The sequence below is a fragment of the Pan troglodytes genome, chromosome 20 (genome assembly GCF_028858775.2).
Source record: "Pan troglodytes isolate AG18354 chromosome 20, NHGRI_mPanTro3-v2.0_pri, whole genome shotgun sequence".
Classification (NCBI taxonomy): Eukaryota; Metazoa; Chordata; class Mammalia; order Primates; family Hominidae; genus Pan; species Pan troglodytes.
This window is the reverse complement of record NC_072418.2, coordinates 15,158,516-15,183,353: the sequence shown is the minus strand read 5'-3', so window position 1 is coordinate 15,183,353 and position 24,838 is coordinate 15,158,516. Positions and strand designations below refer to the sequence as shown.

At 43.8% G+C, this 24,838-nt stretch overlaps 1 protein-coding gene across 2 annotated transcripts in view; it reads left to right on the top strand.

The window, feature by feature from the left end:
- ZNF709 (zinc finger protein 709) overlaps positions 1-24,758 on the top strand; it is a 50,773-nt gene extending 26,015 nt beyond the window's left edge. The window contains exons 1-4 of one of the 2 annotated variants that reach the window (XM_524120.8): positions 2,590-2,820; positions 19,466-19,592; positions 19,797-19,854; positions 20,582-24,758. In XM_524120.8, the coding sequence (XP_524120.3) occupies positions 2,818-2,820; positions 19,466-19,592; positions 19,797-19,854; positions 20,582-22,319 (1,926 nt within the window). In that variant the 5' untranslated portion in view covers positions 2,590-2,817 and the 3' untranslated portion in view covers positions 22,320-24,758. Of the gene's footprint in view, positions 1-2,589; positions 2,821-19,465; positions 19,593-19,796; positions 19,855-20,581 lie in introns of those variants that run through there. The other variant, XM_016935167.4, reaches the window with a different exon arrangement.
- The last annotated feature ends 80 nt before the right edge of the window (positions 24,759-24,838 follow it).

The following is a 24,838-nucleotide window of genomic DNA, read 5'->3' as shown; positions in this document are numbered from 1 at the left end:
TGGTGGCAGGTGCCTGTAATCCCAGCTACTCGGGAAGCTGAGCCAGGAGAATCACTTGTACCTGGGAGGCGGAGGTTGCAGTGAGCCGAGACTGTGCCACTGCACTCCAGCCTAGGCAACAAGAGTGAAACTCCGTCTCAAAAAAAAAAAAAAAAAAAAAAAAGATTTTTTGGGGGAGGGAGAGGGATCTGCAGGTGTCATATCAAAATAGAAATTATTTCTTTAAGCTGGGCATGCTAGTGCACACCTGTAGTCCCACTTACTTGGGAGGCTGAAGCAGTCCAGCCTGGGTAACATAACAAGATTACATCTTAAAAAAACAAAAACAGAAAACAGAAAAATGAACAGAGCCTGAGAAATATGCAGGACACTATTTAGTTGACCAATATGTGTGTAATAGAATTTCCCAAAGGAGAGGAGAAGAGTCTGGCAGCTCTTCAAAGATTAAAGATAGAATTACCATGTAACCCATCGATTCCATTCCTAAGTGTATTCCCAAGAGAAATGAAATCCTATGTCTACAGAAAAACTTGTACATGGATGTTTATAGCAACCTTATTAATAACAACTAAAAGGTGGATACAAACCAAATGCCTATTAATGGATGAATGGATAAACAAAATGGGCTATATTGGTACAATGAAATATTGTTTTACTGTAAACAACAAATGAAGTATTGATACAAACTTCAATGTAAATGTCCCTTGAAACAGTTATGCTAAGTGAATGAAGTTAATCTCACAAAGAACACATAGTATATGATTCCATTCCAAGTCTACAATGGGAAAGCTATATAGCAACTGAAAGTAAATTAATGGTTGCTTAGGACAGAGGCTTGGAGGAGGAAGATGGAAAGATAGGACAGTGACAGCCAAAGGCTACAGGGGTTTCCTTTTTTTTTCCTTCCTTCCTTCCTTCCTTCCCTCCTTCCTTCCCTCCTTCCTTCCTTCCTTCCTTCCTTCCTTCCTTCCTTCCTTCCTTCCCTCCCTCCCTCCCTCCCTCCCTTCCTTCCTTCCCTCCCTCCCTCCCTCCCTTCCTTCCTTCCTTGTGACAGGGTCTCACTCTGTCACCCAGGCTGGAATGCAGGATCACAGTTGACTGTAGCCTTGACCTCCTGGGTTCAAACAATCCTCGAGCCTCAGCATCCCCAGTAGCTGGGACTACAGGTGTGCACCACCATGCCCTGCTAATTTTTAAAAAATTTTCTTAGAGATGGGGGAAGGGGGGCCTCACTATGTTGCCCAGGCTGATCTCAAACTCCTGGGCTCAAGCAGCCCTCCCACCTAAGTTTCCTAAAGTGCTGGAACTACAGGTGTGAGCCATCATGCCCTGCCCATTAGTAGGTTTGATCCAATATCTTAAGTATATTGAGTTTCCTAGTACATGCCAAATTTATATAATCTTTTGTGGTTTTTTAAATAATCTCAGTCAAAATGGAATTAATTGCCTTATCGATATCATAGCCATTTACATTTCAAAGTTCTCTAGGGGCTGGGTGCAGTGGCTCATGCCTGTAATCCTAACACTTTGGGAGGCTAAGGCCAGCAGATCACTTGAGCCCAAGAGTTCAAGATCAGCCTGGGTAAGATAGTGAGATCCTGTTTCTACAAAATAAAAATAAAAAGAAAGAAAGAAATTAGTCAAGCATGGTGGCACGTGCCTGAGGTTCCAGCTACTCAGGTGGCTGAGGTGGGAGGATTGCTTGAGCCCAGAAGGTCGAGGCTGCAGGGGGCTCTGATTGCACCACTGCATTCCAGCCTGAGGGACAAAGAAGGGCCCTGTCTCAAAAACAAAAACCACAAACCAAACAAACATAAAGGATCCACAAAAGTTCTCTAGGGACATAGTCAAAAACTGGTCCGAAATAAATATCCTTCCAGTGTTCAGTTTTACTGAACACATCTCATGGCTTTGGGTTTGACTGAAAATAATTCCTCACTGGGCACGGTGGTTCATGCCTGTAATCCCAACACTTTGGGAAGCCAAGGAGGATCACCTGAGCCCAGGAGTTCGAGACTAGCCTGTGCAACATAGTGAGACCACCCCACCACCGCCATCTCTACTGGAAAAAAAAAAAGGAACTCCTTCTCTCAGACTAGGGCTGTGGGGTCCAAACTTCCCACTAGAGCAAAGTGTGGGGGGAGGGAAGGGATGGGTGACGGCCTAAACCCTGTCAGTTGTCAAAGATTAAAACGTAGTCACTCTTTGTTAGGTATGATGAGGTCACTCTGTCACTCTAAGTGTCTGTATTTGTAAACAAGAGTCAGAAATCCATGAATGGCCTCGCAGCCTTATGCTAAGTCTGGGAGCGTCTGACCCTTCCGTTCTAGTCTGGCATGGCCCGGGCGCCCTTTTTCGCTGTGGACAAAGAGCCTTTATCTGGAAACTGAGCCTGGAATTTCCTGCGCTGTGCACGCTTGTGTCTCCGCGCTCAGAAGGAGCTGCAGGAAGACACCAGTGCCCGACCCCGGGTACGTTAACAAATTCTGCTTAGACGCAAATATCCGTGGCAGGGGAACAGATTCCTGACCCCGGACGAATGCAGGTTGCTTAGAGACGCGACTTCCCCACTAGCTGTCACTCAGGCAACGAAGGCGGGTCCAAGAGTGCAATGTCCAATCAGGGGCGCCGCCGGGAAGGCGGGCGGAGGGGCGCTGCGCAAACGGCGAGGGCGTGGCTACCAGCCGCGGCGCTCCGCTTTGGGGTCTCCTCACCCCAGAAGGGCCTCAGGTGGAGGAAGGGCCTCAGGTGGAGGTAGGACCTGTGCTGGCCGCGGGAGAGGTAAACAGGACACCAGGACATCCCAGAGTCTGGGAAATGGTAAGTGTGCGGGGCTGGGGGTCTTGAGATGGGAGAGAGGGGCGGGTTGAAACCGGCCGGATCTGGCTGTGGTGGGACCCAGGCCTCCCCGCCGTTGTCTCCCGGGTCTGTGGACCCGAGTCCTCCTGGCGCAGCTCGGCCCTCGGTCTCTTTGGCCGCAGGATGGGGCTGGGCCGGCAGCCGGGACCCCGGGCGTCTTGTCAAGTCCCTGCGCGGCGACTGCGGCCCCAGTCCCGGAGCCCTCTCTGGGCAGCTCCGAGCCCGCAGCCTCGCGTCTCCCCAGATTGTGCTGGGGCACGGGAGGGTCATGGGGGGAATCCCGTCTCGGTCGTGGGGTTCGTGCGTGGGAGGAGCAGTGTTGTGTGGGGTCCTCAGTCCCTCTGTTCTTCCCAAGGGAGGCCTCGTTTCTCAAGGTTTCCAAGTGTATGGGAAGCCAGATCTCAAACCCACGACCGTGTCCTCCAGCCTGGCTCTTCCCAGAGCTGGGATTAAATCCCTAAATTTCTAGATCTCTTTCAAATGCCAGTGTCTTCTCTCCAGTTCACAACGTCGTTATTTCAACCAGACGCAGTATTTTAATTATCCTTTTTGTACAGAGGAATGGATGGTTTTTAAAAAAGATTTAACGTATGCTTTTGGGTATTTATATGAGAGGAAAACAGGAGAAGGACTTGAAGCTACCTCGTGTAAAATGCTTGTGCCTCTCTTGCCAGTATCTCTCCTGGGACCTGACATCCTATGGGAACTCCTTTGGGTTGAGTCTCCTTTTTGGAAACTTTTCTGGGAGATCTGTCCTTTCCAGCGCAGCACTTCCCCTCCCTGGGCTTATCACCTTGAAAAGATTTACTCACTTAATTGATTCTCAAAAAATGTAAAATATACGTAATTAGGAGACCTACAGCCTAGCCAACATGGCGAAACCCCGTCTCTACTAAAAATACAAAAAATTAGCCGGGCGTGGTGGTGCACGTCTGTAATCACGGCTACTCAGGAGGCTGAGGCAGGAGAATCACTTGAACCCGGGAGGCAGAGGTTGCAGTTGAGATGAGATTGCGCCACTGCACTACAACCTCGGCGACAGAGTGAGACTCTGTCTCAAAAAAATAAAAAAATAAAATAAAATAAACCTTTAGAGTGGATGTAAAATATTTCCAAAGAGGCAAGAAAGAGATGGGTTTCAGAAAATAATAAAATATCAAGCTAGGAGCGTTGGCTCACGCCTGTAATCTCAGCACTTTGGGAGGCTGAGTCAGGAGGATCGCTTGAGCTCAGGAGTTCAAGACCAGCCTAGGTGACATAGAGAGACCTCATCTCTACTAGAAATAATAAAAAAAAAATTAGCTGGGCGTAATGGCCTGCACTTGTAGTCCCAGCTACTTGGGAGGCCGAGGCGGGAGGATTGCTTGAGCCCGGGAAGTTGAGGCTGCTTTGAGCCTTGATCATGCCACTGCACTCCAGGCTGAGCAAGGTCTCACACCTTGTCTCAAAAACAGAAAATAATAATAATGAAATATCCCAGTATGATATTGCATTTATTAAAAAATTTTGTTTCTCTTTTTTTCTTCTGAGAATGTATAGCAAGTTCCTCAGGTCTGTTCTTTCCTTTTCGGTGATTTCAAATGGAATTCCATTCTGGGCTCAGGTTATCCACCTGCCTCAGCCTCCCCTTTGATTTCTTCAAACACAGGGTTTGTCTCATGTAAATATCAGTAGTGGTCCAGGTCACTTGACTGGAGAGCAAAGAGGACTCAGGTCAGTGACTCCAAGCTCTAAGACCAACCCTTGGGTCTGCCAAGGGATGTAATCGAAGGCCCAGTTGTTTCTTCCTAGGGAGCCTCCCCTGCAGGTGTCCTACCTGCTCATACCTACTGTGGAAGGAGCCCTTTGTACTGAGAGAAGCTGCTGAGCACTGGAAAGCTGGGGATCTGAATGCACGTTGGGGGATTGGCTGAATCCAGTGATGCCCTTCCTGAGGGCATAACTGTGGTTTCCTTGGGCCTATTTTTAGACATTAGGTTTGAGTTTTGCATCTGTTGTGTAGGTGCACTCAGTGTAATTTTTCTATAGTGAGAAAGTCTGTAAAGGCCAGGAGATCTCTCTCCTGGACACAGGATGAATGAACTGGGGAGTTCATTTGGGTCAGAACCTTAATCTCTGTCCAGTTGAGAGTTTCCTCACTTACGACAATTGAAGGGGCGATTTCCCTGTCACCAGGGGTGAGGGAATGTGTGGAGCTCGCTGAGTTCATTCCTTTGGCTCCTCAGGTGCCCCTGCCCTCTGTCACCAGGGACTGTCTCACTCTAAGGGTTGTTGCCCAACAGCAAGAATGTGGGCCCCAAGCTTGTGTATGTGTTTAGCTTTCTGAGTGTGGGTTTTCCTTCTGAATTGTGGAGAAGCAGTCTGCCAGTCTGAGCTGACTTGAGAGAGAGAGGGAGAGGGAGCGTGTGTGTGTGTGTGTGTGTGTGTGTGTGTGTGTGTGTGTATTTTAGAGGTGGGTTCTCACTTTGTTGGCCAGGCTGGTCTCAAACTGCTGGCCTCAAACAGTCCTCCCACCTTGGCCTCTCAAAGTGCTGGGATTACAGATGTGGCTTGGCTTTCCTTTCCCTTTCCTTTCCTTCTTCCTTTCCTTTCCTTCTTCCTTTCCTTCCTCCTTTCTTTCTTTCCCCTTCCTTCCTTCCCCCTTTTTTTTTTTAAGTCAATGTCTCACTCTGTCACCCAGACTAGAGTGCAGTGGTGTGATCATAGCTAACTGTAACCTCGAACACCTTTCTTGGCTCAAATGATCCTCCCACCTCAGCTTCCCAAGTACCTAGGACTACAGGTGTGCACTGTCACACCTGAATTTGTAAATTTTTTGTAGATCCTCACTGTGTCCAGGCTGGTGTTTTTTTTTCCCTTTGGATTCCTTTATTTGCTGACTATTACAGCAGCTGGATTCTAGTTTCTGTTAACACTTTTTAATGTTATTCCATATGTGAGTGTGTTAAATTTTGTTTCTTGGGTTTGAAAATGTAAGTCGATTGAAAGGTATGATGCAACTAAGGCAAGAAAATTCTGAAACCAGGCCGGGTGTGGTGGCTCACGCCTGTAATTTCAGCGCTTTGGGAGGCCGAGGCAGAAGGATCACTTGAGGTCAGAAGTTCGAGACCAGCCTGGCCAACTTGGTGAAACCCTGTCTCTACTAAAAATATAAAAATTAACCAGACATGTAATTTTTGGTGGGTGCCTGTAATCCCAGCTACTCGGGAGGCTGAGGCAGGAGAATCGCTTGAACCCCGGGTTGCGGGGGAGGTTGCAGTGAACCGAGATTGTGCACTGCACTCCAGCCTGGGCAACACAGCAGGACTCCATCTCAAAACAAAAAAAAAAGAAAGAAAACTCTGGAACCAAACAGAATATTTGTTTCTTTTAGGCAAGAGAACCTCAAGATAAGAGATGAATGTATTTACATTCTCAGGTACATTTTTCATTTTTAGATCGGTTTTTGTATGTGCATGTCATAGAGTACTTGGAAATTTAAAAGAGGCCAGGCATCGTGGCTCATGCCTGTAATCCCAGCACTTTGGGAGGCTGAGGCAGGTGGATTGCTTGAGCCCAGGAGTTTGAGAACAGCGTGGGCAACATGGCGAAACCTTGTCTTTACAAAAAAAAAAAAAAAAAATTAGCCAAGTGTGGTAATTTTAGCTGGGTGTAGTCCCAGCTACTCAGGAGGCTGAGATGGGAGGATCCCTTGAGCCTGGGAGGCAGAGGTGGCAGTGAGCCAAAATTGAGTCAGTGTGCTTCATTCATCCTGGGCGACAGATTAAAACCCTGTCTCAAGAAACAAAAACAAAAACAAAAAAACCTCAAAGTCCATATGATTCCTATTGCAAATGAATTTCCACTGGAACTGAAAGGAAAATGCAATTGAACTTTTTTTTTTTTTTTTTTGAGACGGAGTCTTGCTCTGTCGCCCAGGCTAGAGTGCAGTGGCGCGATCTCGGCTCACTGCAAGCTCTGCCTCCCAGGTTCACGCCATTCTCCTGCCTCAGCCTCCTGAGGAGCTGGGACTACAGGCGCTCGCCACCACGCCCGGATAATTTTTTGTATTTTTAGTAGAGACGGGGTTTCACCATGTTAGCGAGGATGGTCTTGATCTCCTGACCTCATGATCCACCCGCCTCGGCCTCCCAAAGTGCTGGGATTACAGGCGTGAGCCACTGCACCTGGCCTGAACTTCTTTATTTGGTAGAATAACTACTCAAAGCTTATATATATATTTGAAAATCCTAACATACTTAAGATAAAACGCTAATGCATTATAATATGCTACTCCTTCCCAATAGCACCTCCCAGTGTGAGATGGTAGGACACATAATAATGCACCTTGTCATTATAGTTAGAAAGAGATTTGAAAGTTTTTCACTTTTGTAATTGTCAGTGCTTAAAATATTAAGTTTTTTTTTTTTTTTTTTAAACAGGGTCTCGCTCTGTTGTCCTAGTTAGAGTACAGTGGCACAATCATAACTCACTACAGCCCTGAACTCCTTTCACCTCTGCCTCCCAAGTAACTAGAATTACAGACATGAGCCACCATGCCCACCTAATTATATATATATATTCTTTTTTGTAGAGACAGGGTCTCACTCTCTTGACCAGATTGGTCTTGAACTCCTGGCTTCAAGCAATCCTCTCAACTTGGCTTACCAAAATTCCCTAGTATGAGCCACCACACCCAGCTGGATTCAGTCTTTTTTTTTTGAGACGGAGTCTCACTCTGTCGCCAGGCTGGGGTGCAGTGGCACAATCTCAGCTCACTGCAGTCTCCTACTCCCAGGTTCAAGCAATTCCCCTGCCTCAGCCTCGCGAGTAGCTGGGACTACAGGCGTGCACCACCACGCCCGGCTAATTTTTTTGTATTTTAGTAGAGACGAGGTTTCACCATGTTGGCCAGGATGGTCTCGATTTCCTGATCTCGCGATCCACCTGCCTTGGTCTCCCAAAGTGCTAGGATTACAGGCGTGAGCCATCGCACCCGGCCTGGATTAAGTCTTAGAATTGTTTCATACGTAGAAAATTTTAAATCAAAATTTAAAAAGCAAAAGTAAGTTGATTAAAAATGAAGATTATTAAGTAGTAAAATATGGCTTATTTAAATTTAGCTGTTTATTTTAAAGAAATCATGCATGTGGAAGTTAGAAAAAAATCCACAATAGTTGAGTCTAACTTGAAAAGACTCACTGCCAGCATATTCTGGTCCACTCCAGCCAGGGCACTTGCTCTAGCCACCCCGCAAATACCCACTTTTGATAATTTTTTATTTTTTTTTGAGATGGGGTCTTGTTCTGTTGCCCAGGCTGGAGTACAATGACATGATGATAGCTCATTGCAGCCTCAACCTCCTGGGCTCAAGTGATCTTCCCACCTCAGCCTCTTCAGTAGCTGGGACTATAGGTGTGTGCTGCCACTCCCAGCTAATTTTTAAATTTTTTGTAGTGATGGAGTCTTACTATGTTGCTCAGGCTAGTCTTGAACTCCTGGGCTCAGCCAATCCTCCTGCCTCAGCCTGTCAAAGCCCTGGTGTTATAGGTATAAACCACTGTGCCTGGCCTTTTAATAATTTCTTAAGCATACTGTCAGTGTTTCTTTTTATAAAAATAAGCAATTGCAAATGCATGTTTTTCATACTCGTGTTGGTTCTGTAATGAGTAGTTGGACTCTGCATGTTTTGATTTTGGCTGTGCACATCATAAGCGTCACCCTTCTCTCTTCTCCTCGTGCTGCACACCTGGGCAAGCTGAAAAAGTCTGGGAGCAGGAAATTCAAACCACAGAAGCTCCTGCCCTTGAGCAGGTACTCTCTTGTAGCCCCACCCCCAAACTACAATAAAAACCCGGGCCAGGAGGCTTTCTTTGCTCTCTGAAGCTATGTCACACCTGCTTGAGCAGCCTGCCCTGCTTTCCCCAAGACCTCAATGATCACAGTAGTGAGTCTTTTCATACCTTTTGGTGTCTGTTCTCCACGCTGTTATTAGTGTCAGCATTGGAACGACACAGGAATTGTTACCATGAGCATGGTGTTCAGACATTGACTGTCACCCCATGGGTCTGTCTTCTCTTGCACTGAATTGCTACCTGCTCTGTTGCCTGATGGCCAGCATGCACTTTCAGCTGCTGCTTTCTGGGAAGCTACTACTTTGAGTTGTGCTACTCTGTGCTGCATGTTGAGCCCTGCCAAGTCTGGGTTCTATGTTTAGCCAACTGGAGTTGGCAGTTTTGATAATTCCTTGGCTTTTATGAAGAGGAATATGAGATTTGATACTCCTTAAAGTGGTCCTGGGTAGTGTTTCTTGGCCTGGACTTATCTGTGTGTTTTAGAGTGAAGCTGTGACTGCTGCTGACCTGGCATACAAGGTGCTCATGGGAAAGACTACCTGCCAGAGCAGTCATTTTTGAAAAAGAGACAAAAGAGAGGGGGAAAGGCAGCTGTTAGATGGTGGGCCGAGTCCACACTCCTAATAGCACAGGGCTCCCAAGGACCCTTAAGTGTTGCTGCTGTTGCTCTATTGCAGCAAGGATGCTGACCCTCAGGATTATAGGGCACACTCATGGTTCCTCTGCAGCATTGCAAAGGGTTCATTCAAAGCCAGCTTAAGGCCCAGGTGCTTAAACTTTATAAAGCAACCATGAGGGACAGGCCCCTAAGCCTGATAATAGTGATTTGTGGCTCTCTGGAGGGAAAAGAACACCCCTCCCCTGTAGAGAGGATTTTGCTGTCAAAATATATCCAGGGACAAAAACAAAAACAAAACAAACATGTTAGGAAGGAAAGGAACAAAAGAAAAAAATGCTGAAAAAGAGGTCCACAATTTGACCCAATTGGAAATTCCAAATAGACTAAAGGAATTTAGACGACAAAAAAGATAAAAGAGCCTCTATATCATAGGTTCTGTATTAATTTTAACATCTTATGTAATGTATTAATTAACACACTATAGGATTAGCCAATACAAGGGCTCAAATTATGGTTATACCTGGGAGACCCACTAAAATTTAAGCAAGGTATCCCCTGATAATCTTAAGGGAGTTATTGAATATAAAATAGAAGACAAATAAGTATGTCTCATCTTAGCCATCATAACTGTGCCTAAATTCCCCATGTTCATGGCACCCAGTGTCCTAAAATACGCCAGAATGAACAGGTAAACTCTAAACCAGGGAGTCATAAGTGAAATTTAAATTAAATCTTTGGCACTTACAAACTGGCTTGACAGAATGAGACCCTGTGGAACTTACTCCCCAGTTAAATTAGTTACGATGGCTCAATATAAATTGAACAGGGCCTTGAAGGGTTGAAAAGTATTATGTAAAACCTGTTTAGTGAGGAAGTGATTATTCCCCGTGCTTCTCGTTTTAAAAGTACAGTTTGGCCTTTCTTAAACTTGGAGAGAATGAATGGCAACCCGCAATGGATTACCACAACCTTAATGCTGTGGTCCCACCCATTAAGCCCCTATACCAATATCCAACATGGAAATTACTGACACCATCCAGCTGATCTCACAGATTTCACCATCTCACAGGCTAATTATATACCTTTACCTAGTTTCCCAAGGGAACCTCAACAGCCTTGCCATTGCACAGTCTTTGCAGGCAAAATCTGAACTGCATCCACCTTTCTCTAGAACACAGGTATGACATTACATTAATGACAGCCTTGTCTGAGGACATTGTTTTGGCATTCATTCAGGACACATAAATACTGAAAAAAAAATAGAGCTTACAAAAAGTCCATTGCCCCATATATAAAATAAGAGAACTTTATGTTTTGGTTAAGTTCCTAAAAACCATTTGGTAAAAGGAGGGCCGCTCCATCCGTGACACTACTATGAAATAGCTATTGTCCCTCTGACTACCCACAGCATCTTCTAGGTTCTTTTGATGTTCTGGAGGCAACATATTCCTTGTTTATAAATTTTACTTAACCATTTTATGCTGTTAATTGCAAATTGGCCCACCTTAAATGGGTCCCTCTACCGCAAAAGGCTCTGGAGTCTTTTTCATTCTCTTAACACAGAGCTTTCATAGAGAAGGAGCTTTTTCATTTTAATGAAGTCAAACTTACTGATTTATTTTGTATGGATTTTGCTTATATCTAAAAATTTATCACCAAACCCAGGGTCACCTAGATTTTCTTCTTCATTAACTTTTAGGTATCCTATAAATTTACTTTTTTTTTTTTGAGGCAAGTTCTCCCTCTTGCCCAGGCCAGAGTGCGGTAGTGCAATCTTGGCTCACTGCAGCCTCAACCTCCTGGGCTCAAGCACTCCTCCCACTTCAGCCTCCTGAGTAGGTGGGACTACAAGCGTGCACCACCACACCTGGCTAATTTTTGTATTTTTAGTAGAAACAGGGTTTTGTCACTTTGGACAGGCTGGTGTCCAACTCCCGACCTCAGGTGATCTGCCTGCCTCAGCCTCCCAAAGTGCTGGGATTACAGGTGTTAGCCACTGTGCCTGGCCAGGATTTACATCTTTTTAATATTCAGTGTCCATTTTACAAGTTATGGTAGCTATAGTCACTTTAAATACTTTCATCTTTTAGCTTTTATACTAGAGTTGAAAGTGATGTTTGTACCACCATTATGTATTAGAATATTCTGGATTTGACTATACTTTTGCCTTTACCCATGAGTTTTATACTTTCATATCTTTTTGTGTTGCTAATTAGCTTAACACTTTGAATGTATTGTCCCACTCTCTTGACATCCAAGGTTTCTGCTAAGACATATATTTATAGTCTTACAGGTGTTGGTGAGGATTTAGAGAAAAGGGAACCTTGGTATACTGTTGGTAGAAGTTTAAATTTAAATTGATACAGGCATTATGGATAATAGCATAGATGTTTATCAGAAAATTAGAAAAGGAATTGCTATATGATCCAGCACTCTGCTTCTCCATATTTATCTAAAGGAATTGAAATCAACATCTTGAAGAGATATGTGCACTCCCATGTTCATTGCATCATTGTTCACAACAGCCAAGATATGTAAACAACCTAAATATGTGTCAACAGATGAATGTGTGATGTATACATAAAATAAAATATGATTTAGCCTTTAAAAAAAGGAAATCCTGCCATTGACAACACCATGGATGGACATAGGGGACATTATGCTCAGTGAAATAAGCCAAACAGAAAGGCACATTCTTTGTAGTCTCACTTATATATGTAATCTAAAATAATCAAACTCATAGAAGCATAGAGTAGAATGGTAATTTGCAGGGGAAGGGGGAAATGGGGAGATGAAGCTGAAGAATACAAAGCTTCAGTTATGCAGATAAATGAGCTTTGAAGATCTACTATATGGCATAGTACCTATAGCTAACAACACAATGATTTGATAGTTAAACATTCCTTTTAAAAATGTTTAAAAATTTGTATTCATTTTTAAGATGGGATCGTGCCCCATTATCCAGGCTGGAGTGCAATGGCACAATCGTGGCTCACTGCAGCCTCAAACTCCTGGGCTCAAGCAATCCTCCTGTCCCAGCCTCTTAAGTACCTGGGACTACAGGCAAATGCCACCACACCCACCTAAGATTTTTACATTTTTTTCTAGAGATGTGATCTCACTATGTTGCCTAGGCTGGTCATGAATTCCTGGCATCAAGTGATCCTCCCACCTTGGCCTCCCAAAGTGCTGGGGTTATAGGTGTGAGCCACTGTGCCTAGTCTTAAAATTTCTAAAATAGATATTATGTTGTATTCTTAACACATAGACACACAAATAGTAATAATAATGAAGGGGGAAAGAAACTTTTGTGATCAATATGTCTATGTCCTTATGATACTGAGGGCTTCATAGGTGTATACTTATCCCCAAACTCATTGAGTTGTATACATTAAATATGTACAACTTTTTCATGTCAATCATTGCCTCAATAAGTGATTTAAAAATATAAATTTATAGGTGAGCTTTGGTCAGTCATTAATTAGTCTATTGATGTTCTCTTCTGGCTTATCTCCATCCTGCTTCATAGATGGCCACAGTCTTGATTATTTGATTATTCTTTATACCTTTATCTTCCATTTCACTATGTGATGTTCTTTTAGTTGAGCCTTATTTGAACTTTAAATACATGAGTATTAGTGGAATTAACAATGAAAAGGTTTTTGAGTGGTTTTGCCTCTGTGTTTCACATGATAGTGACAGGCTGGGGGAATCCAGTTTTATCATCCAATCCATTGATGGTGGTGTTTGGGCTTTTTCCAGATCATTTTTTGCTCTTGTGAAAAATACTGATCCTATTGTTTTGGTATCTGTGTCTAAGTACAAATACACAATAACTTCTCTGGATGTTGGAGAAAAATCACTGTGCTATAGATTATGGTCAAGTTCAAATTTACAGGAAATAGCAATGGAGTGTATCAGTTGATCTTTCTTCCATTCATGCATAACTATTTGTTTATTGGCAGTGGTCATCAATACTTGGGAGTAGCTAATTGACTGATTTTTGGCCTTCTAATATGTAAGAAATTGGATCTATTTGGTATTTCATTTGGCTGTATCAAGGAAGGAGCGAGATGTACCTTTTCCTTTTTTTTTTTTTTGAGACAGAGTCTCACTCTGTCACCCAGGCTGGAGTGCAGTGGCGCGATCTTGGCTCACTGCAACCTCCGCCTCCCATGCTCAAGCAATCCTCGTGTCTCGGCTACCTGAGTAGCCAGGATTACAGGCCCGTGCCACCACACCTGGCTAATTTTTGTATTTTTTGTAGAGACAGAGTTTCGCCATGTTGGCCAGGCTGGTCTCAAACTTCTAACCTCAAGTGATCTGCTCGCCTCGACCTTCCAAAGTTCTGGGATTACAGGTGTGAGCCACCGTGCCCAGCCAGACCTTTTTTCATATATATGGTGTGTCATCCTCTCTTAAATATATTTTCATTATTTTTCCTTTTTTTTTTTTTTTTTTTTTTTGAGACGGAGTCTCGCTCTGTCGCCGAGGCTGGAGTGCAGTGGCACGATCTGGGCTCGCTGCAACCTCCACCTCCCGGGTTCAAGCAGTTCTCCTGCCTCAGCCTCCCAAGTAGCTGGGATTACAGGTGCCCACCACCACGCCTGGTTAATTTTTGTATTTTTAGTAGAGATGGGGTTTCACCATGTTGGCCAGACTGGTCTTGAACTCCTGACCTTAGGTGATCCACCCGCCTTGGCCTCCCAGAGTGTTGGGATTACAGATGTGAGCCACCGTGCCCGGCCTGTGTTCCCATTTTTAAATCATGTGTTCACTTTTTATTTATTTGGCTATTTTATTACTTATTTATTGACAGAGTCTTGCCCTGTTACCCAGGCTGATGTGATAGCTTACTGCAGCCTCTAACTCCTGGGTTCATATGATCCTCCTGCCTCAGCTTCCTGAGTAGCTAGGACTACAAGTGTGAGCCATCATGCCTGACTGTTCATTTATTTTTACTCTGCATACTAGTTCATTTATATTGCATGTATGTCACATATTTTTTTCCTGCTTTGTGATTTGTCTTTTAACTTTCTTGATTTTAGTATATTTGAACTTTTCAGTCTCATCCTTTATGGCTTACTCTTACATGAGAAAATTCCCCCTACTCTTGCATTTAAAAAAGTTTGCCTGTGACTTTTGAAACAGTTTTAATTATATTATTCACATTTAAATCTACATTAAATTGATTATTGTCTATGGAAAAGAGCTGATGCAATGCTTTTTCCAGTTAGACAACAGTGTGTCCCTTCTGCATGTATTGAAGTGTTAGTGATCTCTTCCACTACCCTACAATGCTTGCTCTATCATTAATCAATTTTCCTTATAAATGCCAGTCCATTGAAGACACTTTTCCCCTCCCTTGTTCTATTTAGCTCTCTGTGTGTCATGCTGTTTGGAGTGTTAATAGTTTGAAAATCCTTGATACATACTAGGCAAGTATTTATGTTGCTCTTCAAAAGACTTTACCCATTGTTTGACATTTATTGTTCCTCTTAGGTTTGGAAAAGTAGTTTTTCTTGACTATTTTAGGGATTTGTAGAATTTTATAAGTCTATTTTAAGAATTTTATAAGTCTATTTTAGGGATTTGTAGAATTTTATAAAGATATCATTTGGGAGCGGTGGCATCTTGTTGACACTGAGTTTGTTCTAAGAACATGTACCAACTTTCACCTTAATTTAATTCTGCTTTGACATTACCCAATAACATTTTTAAAATTAGGATTATTAAATATCCTTTATTAGCCTTATTTAGTCATAGTTGGTGTGGAGGAAAGCAGATGCAACCAAGCCTTTAAATGTTCTTTCCTGATGTAATCACATGGAATGGGCTCAATTCCCCAAGCAACAAGTTGTGATATGATATATTGTCTGCTAGGGAAGCTCATTAGAGACCCAGTGCTCACAGTGCTTTTGGGGGGCGGATCAAGTAGGCATCCTCTGCCTGGCATGTGAAAAAGTCCAGACTCTAAGAAGGAAAAAAGGAGTTCAATATATACTCTATTGATTCCATAAACCATTTAGGCACGCTAAGCCACTCTTTTTTTTTTTTTTGAGGTGGAGTCTCGCTCTGTCGCCCAGGCTGGAGTGCAGTGGCATGATCTTGGTTCACTGCAAGCTCCGCCTCCCGGGTTCACGCCATTCTCCTGCCTCAGCCTCCCGAGTAGCTGGGACTACAGGCTCCCGACATCACACTCAGCTAATTTTTTGTATTTTTAGTACAGACGGGGTTTCACTGTGTTAGCCAGGATGGTCTCGATCTCCTGACCTTGTGATCCACCCACCTCAGCCTCCCAAAGTGCTGGGATTACAGCGTGAGCCACTGCACCCAGCCACACACTAAGCCACTCTTTATCACTTAGGTTGGCGGGGTCCCTCCCAAATTCTCACTTCCCAGATATCAGTGAAGGACAACAAATGTTTGGAGACCACAGAATCATATGTGAACTTTTTATGAATTGAATATATACCCTCAGGCATTTAAAGATAAGTAGTCTTAGGTTAACATTTTACTAATGTTAACAGTCTTCTGCACACTAGGTAGTAGGAATTTCTTTGAACAAGTGCCATAGAACCACTGTACAAGGAACAGTTAGAACTTACCTGATCAGCTCATTTTACTCCTTTGACCCAACAACAAGAAAGGTGTGGATATTTCTGTTACTTTACCAAATAGGTAAATTCTAGTATCAGGATTGCTGTTTGGGAGCATTTTTTCTGTCCTTTGCATATGGACATCAGTAGGTTAATGATCTTTTTCAAAGGCCAAGATTTAGGGGAATTATGCCACTGAGGGATTCCTATGCTTTGGTGTCGGGATCTCATGCCACCACGTACCTCACGGGAGCCTAAAATGAGAGACGTTGGGAGGATGGCCAGCCTCTAGAGTAGCTGTTTGCGAATCACTTCTTTCTGAAATTGGAGAAAGGGAATTTCATATCCTTTTGGAGGACAGCACTGCTGAACCCTTTGAATTTTGTAATCATGGGCAAATTCAGTATGAAACCATTGTGGATTTGGGTGAACTCCCTTGCAAATTGAAATTGTTAACCTGTTATTCAAATTCGTTAAGTCTCAGGGTACACTGTTAGGTTTCTGAGGGAAAGAGCTGTTCTGGCATCTTATCATCTCCATCCTATGTGTGCTAACAGTGGTCGCAGCCCTGAGGCTCATGAGTGTGGGGATTTTTTGAAGACTTAATTTTTTTTTTTTTGAGACAGAGTCTTGCTCTGTCACCCAGGCTGGAGTGCAGTGGTGCGATCTCGGCTCACTGCAAGCTCTGCCTCCCAGGTTCACGCCATTCTCCTGCCTCAGCCTCCCGAGTAGCTGGGTCTACAGGCGCCCACCACCACGCCCAGCTAATTTTTTTGTATTTTTAGTAGAGACAGGGTTTCACCATGTTAGCCAGGATGGTCTCTATCTCCTGACCTCGTGATCCACCCTTCTCAGCCTCCCAAAGTGCTGGGATTACAGGCGTGAGCAACCGCGCCTGGTGAAGATTTAATTTTTATGATCTAAGTTGCCATGCCTTTTTCCTCCTGCCTGTGCTCTAACATCCCAGTAACCTCCTGCCTCCATCAAATGGGACAGGGAGAAAAAAGAAACACTGGGTCTGTGATAAATATTACACAAACAAGTTAAAATTAGTATTTCACTAAAAGAATATTTTCACTCCACCAGTTGGATCTGACTAATTCTAATGGTCTGCAGTACTTTGGTACAACATGGCCAGCAGGATGTTGTTGCAAGTTGCACGGGCCCTCTGGCTTTTCAGTGTAATCATGGGAATAGAAGAAAAAATGTACAGTTCTTCAGTATATACTTATTCATTAAAATCTCGTGGCTGGGCGCAGTGGCTCACGCCTGTAATCCCAAGCACTTTGGGAGGCCGAGGTGGGCGGATCACGAGGTCAGGAGATCGAGACCATCCTGGCTAACATAGTGAAACCCCGTCTCTACTAAATATACAAAAAATTAGCCGGGCATAGTGGCGGGCGCCAGTAGTCCTAGCTACTCAGGAGGCTGAGGCAGGAGAATGGCGTGAACCCGGGAGGCGGAGCTTGCAGTGAGCCGAGATCGCGCCACTGCACTCTAGCCTGGGCGACAGAGCAAGACTCCGTCTCAAAAAAAAAAAAAAAAATCTCGTACAGATTTGACCCTGTGTTTCATGGGATGCTGAGTGATATAGTACATGATAAAGCAGGAGATAAAAAATATTTTTCTTACAAGGAATTGTTGGTCTTAAACTGGAAATATTTGCTTCAATCGTATAGCATTTCTTTTTTTTTTTTTTTTTTTTTGATCATTCTTGGGTGTTTCTCGCAGAGGGGGATTTGGCAGGGTCATAGGACAATAGTGGAGGGAAGGTCAGCAGATAAACAAGTGAACAAAGGTCTCTGGTTTTCCTAGGCAGAGGACCCTGCGGCCTTCCGCAGTGTTTGTGTCCCTGGGTACTTGAGATTAGGGAGTGGTGATGACTCTTAACGAACATGCTGCCTTCAAGCATCTGTTTACCAAAGCACATCTTGCACCGCCCTTAATCCATTTAACCCTGAGTGGACACAGCACATGTTTCAGAGAGCACAGGGTTGGGGGTAAGGTCATAGATCAACAGGATCCCAAGGCAGAAGAATTTTTCTTAGTACAGAACAAAATGAAAAGTCTCCCATGTCTACTTCTTTCTACACAGACACAGCAACCATCCGATTTCTCAATCTTTTCCCCACCTTTCCCCCTTTTCTATTCCACAAAACCGCCATTGTCATTATGGCCTGTTCTCAATGAGCTGTTGGGTACACCTCCCAGACGGGGTGGTGGCCGGGCAGAGGGGCTCCTCACTTCCCAGAAGGGGCGGCCAGGCAGAGGCGCCCCCCACCTCCCGGACGGGGCGGCTGGCCGGGCGGGGGCTGACCCCCCACCTCCCTCCCGGACGGGGCGGCTGGCCGGGCGGGGGCTGACCCCCCACCTCCCTCCCGGACGGGGCGGCTGGCCGGGCGGGGGCTGACCCCCCACCTCCCTCCCGGACGGGGCGGCTGACCGGGCGGGGGCTGACCCCCATCTCCCTCCCGGACGGGGTGGCTGCCGGGCGGAGATGCTCCTCACTTCCCAGATGGGGTGGCTGCCGGGCGGAGGGGCTCCTCACTTCTCAGACGGGGTCACGGCCGGGCAGAGGCGCTCCTCACCTCCCAGATGGGGTCGCGGCCAGGCAGAGGCGCTCCTCACATCCCAGGCGGGGTGGCGGGGCAGAGGCGCTCCCCACCTCTCAGACGATGGGCCGCCGGGCAGAGACGCTCCTCACTTCCTAGATGTGATGGCGGCCGGGAAGAGGCGCTCCTCACTTCCCAGACTGGGCAGCCAGGCAGAGGGGCTCCTCACATCCCAGACGATGGGCGGCCAGGCAGAGACGCTCCTCACTTCCCAGATGGGGTGGCAGCCGGGCAGAGGCTGCAATCTCGGCACTTTGGGAGGCCAAGGCAGGCTGCTGGGAGGTGGAGGTTGTAGCGAGCCGAGATCATGCCACTGCACTCCAGCCTGGGCACCATTGAGCACTGAGTGAACGAGACTCCGTCTGCAATCACGGCACCTCGGGAGGCCGAGGCTGGCAGATCACTCGCGGTTAGGAGCTGGAGACCAGCCTGGCCAACACAGCGAAACCCTGTCTCCACCAAAAAAATACGAAAACCAGTCAGGCGTGGCGGCGCGTGCGCCTGCAATCGCAGGCACTCGGCAGGCTGAGGCAGGAGAATCAGGCAGGGAGGTTGCAGTGTGCCGAGATGGCAGCAGTACAGTCCAGCTTCGGCTCGGCATCAGAGGGAGACCGTGGAAAGAGGGGGAGAGGGAGACCGTGGGGAGAGGGAGAGGGAGAGGGAGAGTATCGTATAGCATTTCTCTAAGATGCTGTGTATCCTGTCATTGGAGAGCATAAGACTTGAAGTGATCATAGTAAAAATGTAGAAATAATTTCCAAGTATTCATGGTGGTGTTAAATTTATGAAGAAGTAAGTGTGGACGAAGATTTGAGTTCTGATGACAAAGTTACAGGATAAATGGAGAAAAAGGAATTATATATGAACTTTTAATGAACTGAGTATATATCCCCAGTGCTGTCAGTCTCACCCATCCTCCCCTATACATGTGGGATGTTTCAGGACTCAGTGGTCTTTGAGGATGTGGCTGTGAACTTCACCCAGGAGGAGTGGGCTTTGCTGGGTCCCTCTCAGAAGAAACTCTACAGAGATGTGATGCAAGAAACCTTTGTTAACTTGGCCTCTATAGGTAAGAATGAAATTATTCCGTCACTTAGTCAATTAGAGAACAAGTGTTTCTTGCTCATCAGCAAGGTTCCAAGGTTTAGAATGTTGAAAGGGAATACTTTGGTAAATAAATCAGACAGGATAACAGCTCATCCTAGATTTAGAATCTAATAATTGTTCTGTAATTTTGAATAGGTTTAATGATTTTTCTGGGCCTGCATTTTAGGGGAAAACTGGGAGGAGAAGAACATTGAAGATCACAAAAATCAGGGGAGAAAGCTAAGGTGAGTTGTACTTACAAAAGAAAATACTGTCTTATGAGAGAATCTTAGCATGCCATTAGGTTTAAAAAATGAATAATTGAAACAAATAAGCCCCATTTCATATTTATTTATTTTTTGAAAATTTTTGCCAAGAAAGTTTTCTTAAAAATGGTACAGATGTTCAGTATTTGAAAACTATTTCACCTGGAAACAATATTAAGAAACTCTATATTACTAATTTTGGCCAGGCATGGTGGCTCATGCCTGTAATCCTAGCACTTTGGGAGGCCAAGGTGGGCAGATCACCTGAGGTGTGGAGGTTGAGGCCAGCCTGGCCAACATGGCAAAACCCTGCCTCTACTAAAAATGCAAAAATTAGCCAGGTGTGGTGGTGGGTACCTGTAATCCCAGCTACTCATGAAGCTGAGGCAGGAGAACTGCTTGAACCCAGGAGACGGAGGTTGCAGTGAGCCAAGATTGTGCCACTGCACTGCAGCCTGGGCAACAGAGTAAGACTCTGTCTCAAAAAAAAAAAAAAAGAAAGAAAGAAACTCTATGTTATGAATTTTATTGTTTTGATAATAGCTCCGGTCAAGTACTCTTCCTGAGCATTCATGACATACACTTTCCCTGAAAATGGCAAAAGTGTAATTCTACTACCTACTAATGATTGTGAAATAATCAATAATTATAAAATTATTAATTTTAAAAAGCCACTAATTGTGCGTTTTTTTTTTTTTTCTCACAGAAGTCATATGGTAGAGAGGCTCTGTGAAAGGAAAGAAGGTAGTCAGTTTGGAGAAACCATCAGTCAGACTCCAAATCCTAAACCAAACAAGAAAACTTTTACTAGAGTAAAACCATATGAATGTAGTGTGTGTGGAAAGGACTATATGTGTCATTCATCTCTTAATAGGCACATGAGATCTCATACTGAACATAGATCATATGAGTATCACAAATATGGAGAGAAATCATATGAATGTAAGGAATGTGGGAAAAGATTCAGCTTTCGAAGTTCATTTCGAATACATGAAAGAACTCACACTGGAGAGAAACCCTATAAATGTAAACAGTGTGGTAAGGCTTTCAGTTGGCCCAGTTCCTTTCAAATACATGAAAGAACTCATACTGGAGAGAAACCTTATGAATGTAAGGAATGTGGGAAGGCCTTCATTTATCACACAACCTTTCGAGGACACATGAGAATGCACACAGGGGAGAAACCCTATAAATGTAAAGAATGCGGGAAAACGTTCAGTCATCCCAGTTCTTTTCGAAATCATGAAAGAACTCACTCTGGAGAGAAACCCTATGAATGTAAACAATGTGGAAAAGCTTTCAGATATTACCAAACTTTTCAAATACATGAAAGGACTCACACTGGGGAAAAACCCTATCAGTGTAAGCAATGTGGTAAAGCTCTTAGTTGTCCCACATCCTTTCGAAGTCATGAAAGGATTCACACTGGAGAAAAACCCTATAAATGTAAAAAATGTGGCAAAGCCTTCAGTTTTCCTAGTTCCTTTAGAAAACATGAAAGAATTCATACAGGAGAGAAACCCTATGATTGTAAGGAATGTGGGAAAGCATTCATTTCTCTTCCAAGCTATCGAAGACATATGATAATGCACACTGGAAATGGACCTTATAAATGCAAGGAATGTGGGAAAGCCTTTGATTGTCCTAGTTCTTTTCAAATCCATGAACGAACTCACACTGGAGAGAAACCCTATGAATGTAAACAGTGTGGTAAAGCCTTCAGTTGTTCCAGTTCCTTTCGAATGCATGAAAGAACTCACACTGGAGAGAAACCCCATGAATGTAAACAATGTGGTAAAGCCTTCAGTTGTTCCAGTTCTGTTCGAATACATGAAAGGACTCACACTGGAGAGAAACCCTATGAATGTAAACAGTGTGGTAAAGCCTTCAGTTGTTCCAGTTCCTTTCGAATGCATGAAAGAATTCACACTGGAGAGAAACCCTATGAATGTAAACAGTGTGGTAAAGCCTTTAGTTTTTCTAGTTCCTTTCGGATGCATGAAAGGACTCACACTGGAGAGAAACCCTATGAATGTAAACAATGTGGTAAAGCCTTCAGTTGTTCCAGTTCCTTTCGAATGCATGAAAGGACTCACACTGGGGAGAAACCCTATGAATGTAAACAGTGTGGTAAGGCGTTTAGTTGTTCCAGTTCCATTCGAATACATGAAAGGACTCACACTGGAGAGAAACCTTATGAGTGTAAACAATGTGGTAAGGCCTTCAGTTGTTCTAGTTCTGTTCGAATGCATGAAAGGACTCACACTGGAGTGAAACCCTATGAATGTAAACAATGTGACAAAGCCTTCAGTTGCTCACGTTCCTTTCGAATCCATGAAAGAACTCACACTGGAGAGAAACCCTATGCATGTCAACAATGTGGTAAAGCCTTCAAGTGTTCCCGTTCCTTTCGAATACATGAAAGAGTTCATAGTGGAGAGTAACCCTATGTATATAAGCAATATGGCAAAGTTTTCAGTTGTCCTATTTCCTTTTTTTTTTTTTTTTTGAGTTGAATTCTCACTCTGTTGCCCTGGCTGGAGTGCAGTAGAGTGATCTCAGCTCACTGCAACCTCTGTCTCCTGGGTTCAAGCGATTCTCCTGCCTCAGCTTCCTGAGTAGCTGGGACAACAGGTGTGAACCACCATGCCCACTTAATTTTTGTATTTTTAGTAGAGATGGGGTTTCACCATGTTGGCCAGGCTGGTCTCGAACTCCTGACCTCAGATGATCCACCTGCCTTGGCCTCCCAAAGTGTTGGATTACAGGTGTGAGCCACCACACCCGGCTCCCATTTCCTTTTGAAGACATGAAATTATTCATATTTCAGAGAAACCCTATGACTATAAGACATGGGAATACCTTCAGTTATTTACATGTGAATATGAGGAAGCATTCATACTGGACAGGAAACCCTGCGAATGTAGGCAGTGTGGGAAAACCTTCAATGGTCATATGACCTTTTAAGGACCATGAGAAGGCATATGAAGTGTAAAGAATTTTCATATGCCCTATAAATGTAAAGAATTTATAACCTTAAAAATGTAAAGAATGTGGAAAACCCTATAAATGTAAAAAATGTGGAAAAACCTTTATTTGTCTTAGTTTACTTGGAAACCATGAACAAACTCACACTGGAAAGTGACTTCTTAAATATAGACATTGTGAGAAAGCCTTCAGTTGGCCCACATACTAATATGTGAGAATGCAGACTGGATAGAAATCCTATAAAAGTGAGATATAGCAATGTTTTCCATTTTAACAAATGCTCATGTGATACTCCCTTATGTGTGAAACTTCAATCTCATGTTGAAACTCCCACTAGGGAGGTACTGTATAAATGTAGATAATATGGGAAAGCCTGATGCAAATTAATTCATGTATATTGTTCTAGAAAATTCACAACATGTCAGAAATGTGATAAAACATATTATCAGTTACTGATTCTTAAAATGGATCTCTGAATTATGGATTTCTATTACTTTCACAAAAGAACACTGAGGTGAGATAATTCTGTAAGCTCTTATACAGTTGTACACAAGTTGAATTGATAGTATTTTTTCATTAAATCAGTTTCTGAAATTTTGTCTTTCCATATTGAAGTCTGTTAGATTCATGAGTGAATTGAAGTGTATTTATAATAAGCTAGCAGTTTTGATTTTTATATATTTTTTAGTTGTGCTGTAATGGGCCATCAAAAAATGACAATTTGGTAATTTTTAGGATTTCCTACTGGCCTTATGTGGCAGGTACTAGATATCATTATATGTATTTCATCTTTCTGACCAAAAGAGGCTTTTTTAGAGGAAGACAGAGTACCCTTTTTTCTATTTTTTATGCTAAAAAATAATCATAATAAATTTTTGAGTCTGCAAAGTTTATCATACAGTATACTCTCTCATTGGAATTATTATTTTCATCTTCTGTTTGCTGTTTGTAATTCCTTCTGGCTGTGATTTGAATAATAGACTTTGCATTAATAAGAGAGATCTGAGATAGAACCATATAACCTATAGCTGGAAATGGCTGTCCTGGATTGTGTTAACATGGGTTATGTTGTGACCTATGTTTTCTATAATCTAACCTTTTATGGCTCCACGGTATAATTCACCAATAGCCTACTTGCAGGAGATATGGAAGGCAGAAGTGAAGAAAGCATTAGTCAGGTTTTATAGCCACCATATGTGGAGACAGATGGATGCATAGGAGCTTCAGGGACACCTGCTTCCACCACATTGTCCTGATCCTTTGCTCTGCCAATTGAGAGTATTCTTAGAACCACCACTAACTGCTTGACTGCCATATTTTCCTTCCTTCCTTCCTTCTTTCTTTCCCTTTCCCTTTCTTTTCTTTCTTTACTTTCTTTTTCCGAGATGGAGTCTTGCTCTGTCGCCCAGGCTGGAGTGCAGTGGTACGATCTTGGCTCACTGCAACCTCTGCCTTCTGGGTTCAAGCAATTGTCCTGCCCCAGCCTCCCAAGTAGCTGGGATTATAGGTGCCCACCATCAAGCCCAGCTAAATTTTTTTTGTATTTTTAGTAGAGACAGGGTTTCATCATTGTTGGCCAGGCTGGTCTCAAACTCCTGACCTCATGATCTGCCCACCTTGGCCTTCCAAAGTGCTGAGATTACAGGCGTGAGCCACTGTGCATGGCCCCAGCTGCCATATTTTCAAAGATGTAGTTTTCCACAAATTGTCTTCAAAAGTTCTACTCAAAGATGCACTGCAGTTGGATTTTCCTAGAAACTCTAATGTGTCCACCAGGCAACCATTTAGACTCTTAAGGTTGGGAATATTCTCTGATGCTCTGACTCACCTCATCTCTAGGTTGAATTTATCCAAGGTATTATTTATGTAATAAACACCATGTTTTATTAACAGTACCAGTGACTATGTGTTTCTGATTCCACCGTGACAACTACAGTGGTGCAGTCAAAAAGAACTACATGGGTGTTTGCTTCTC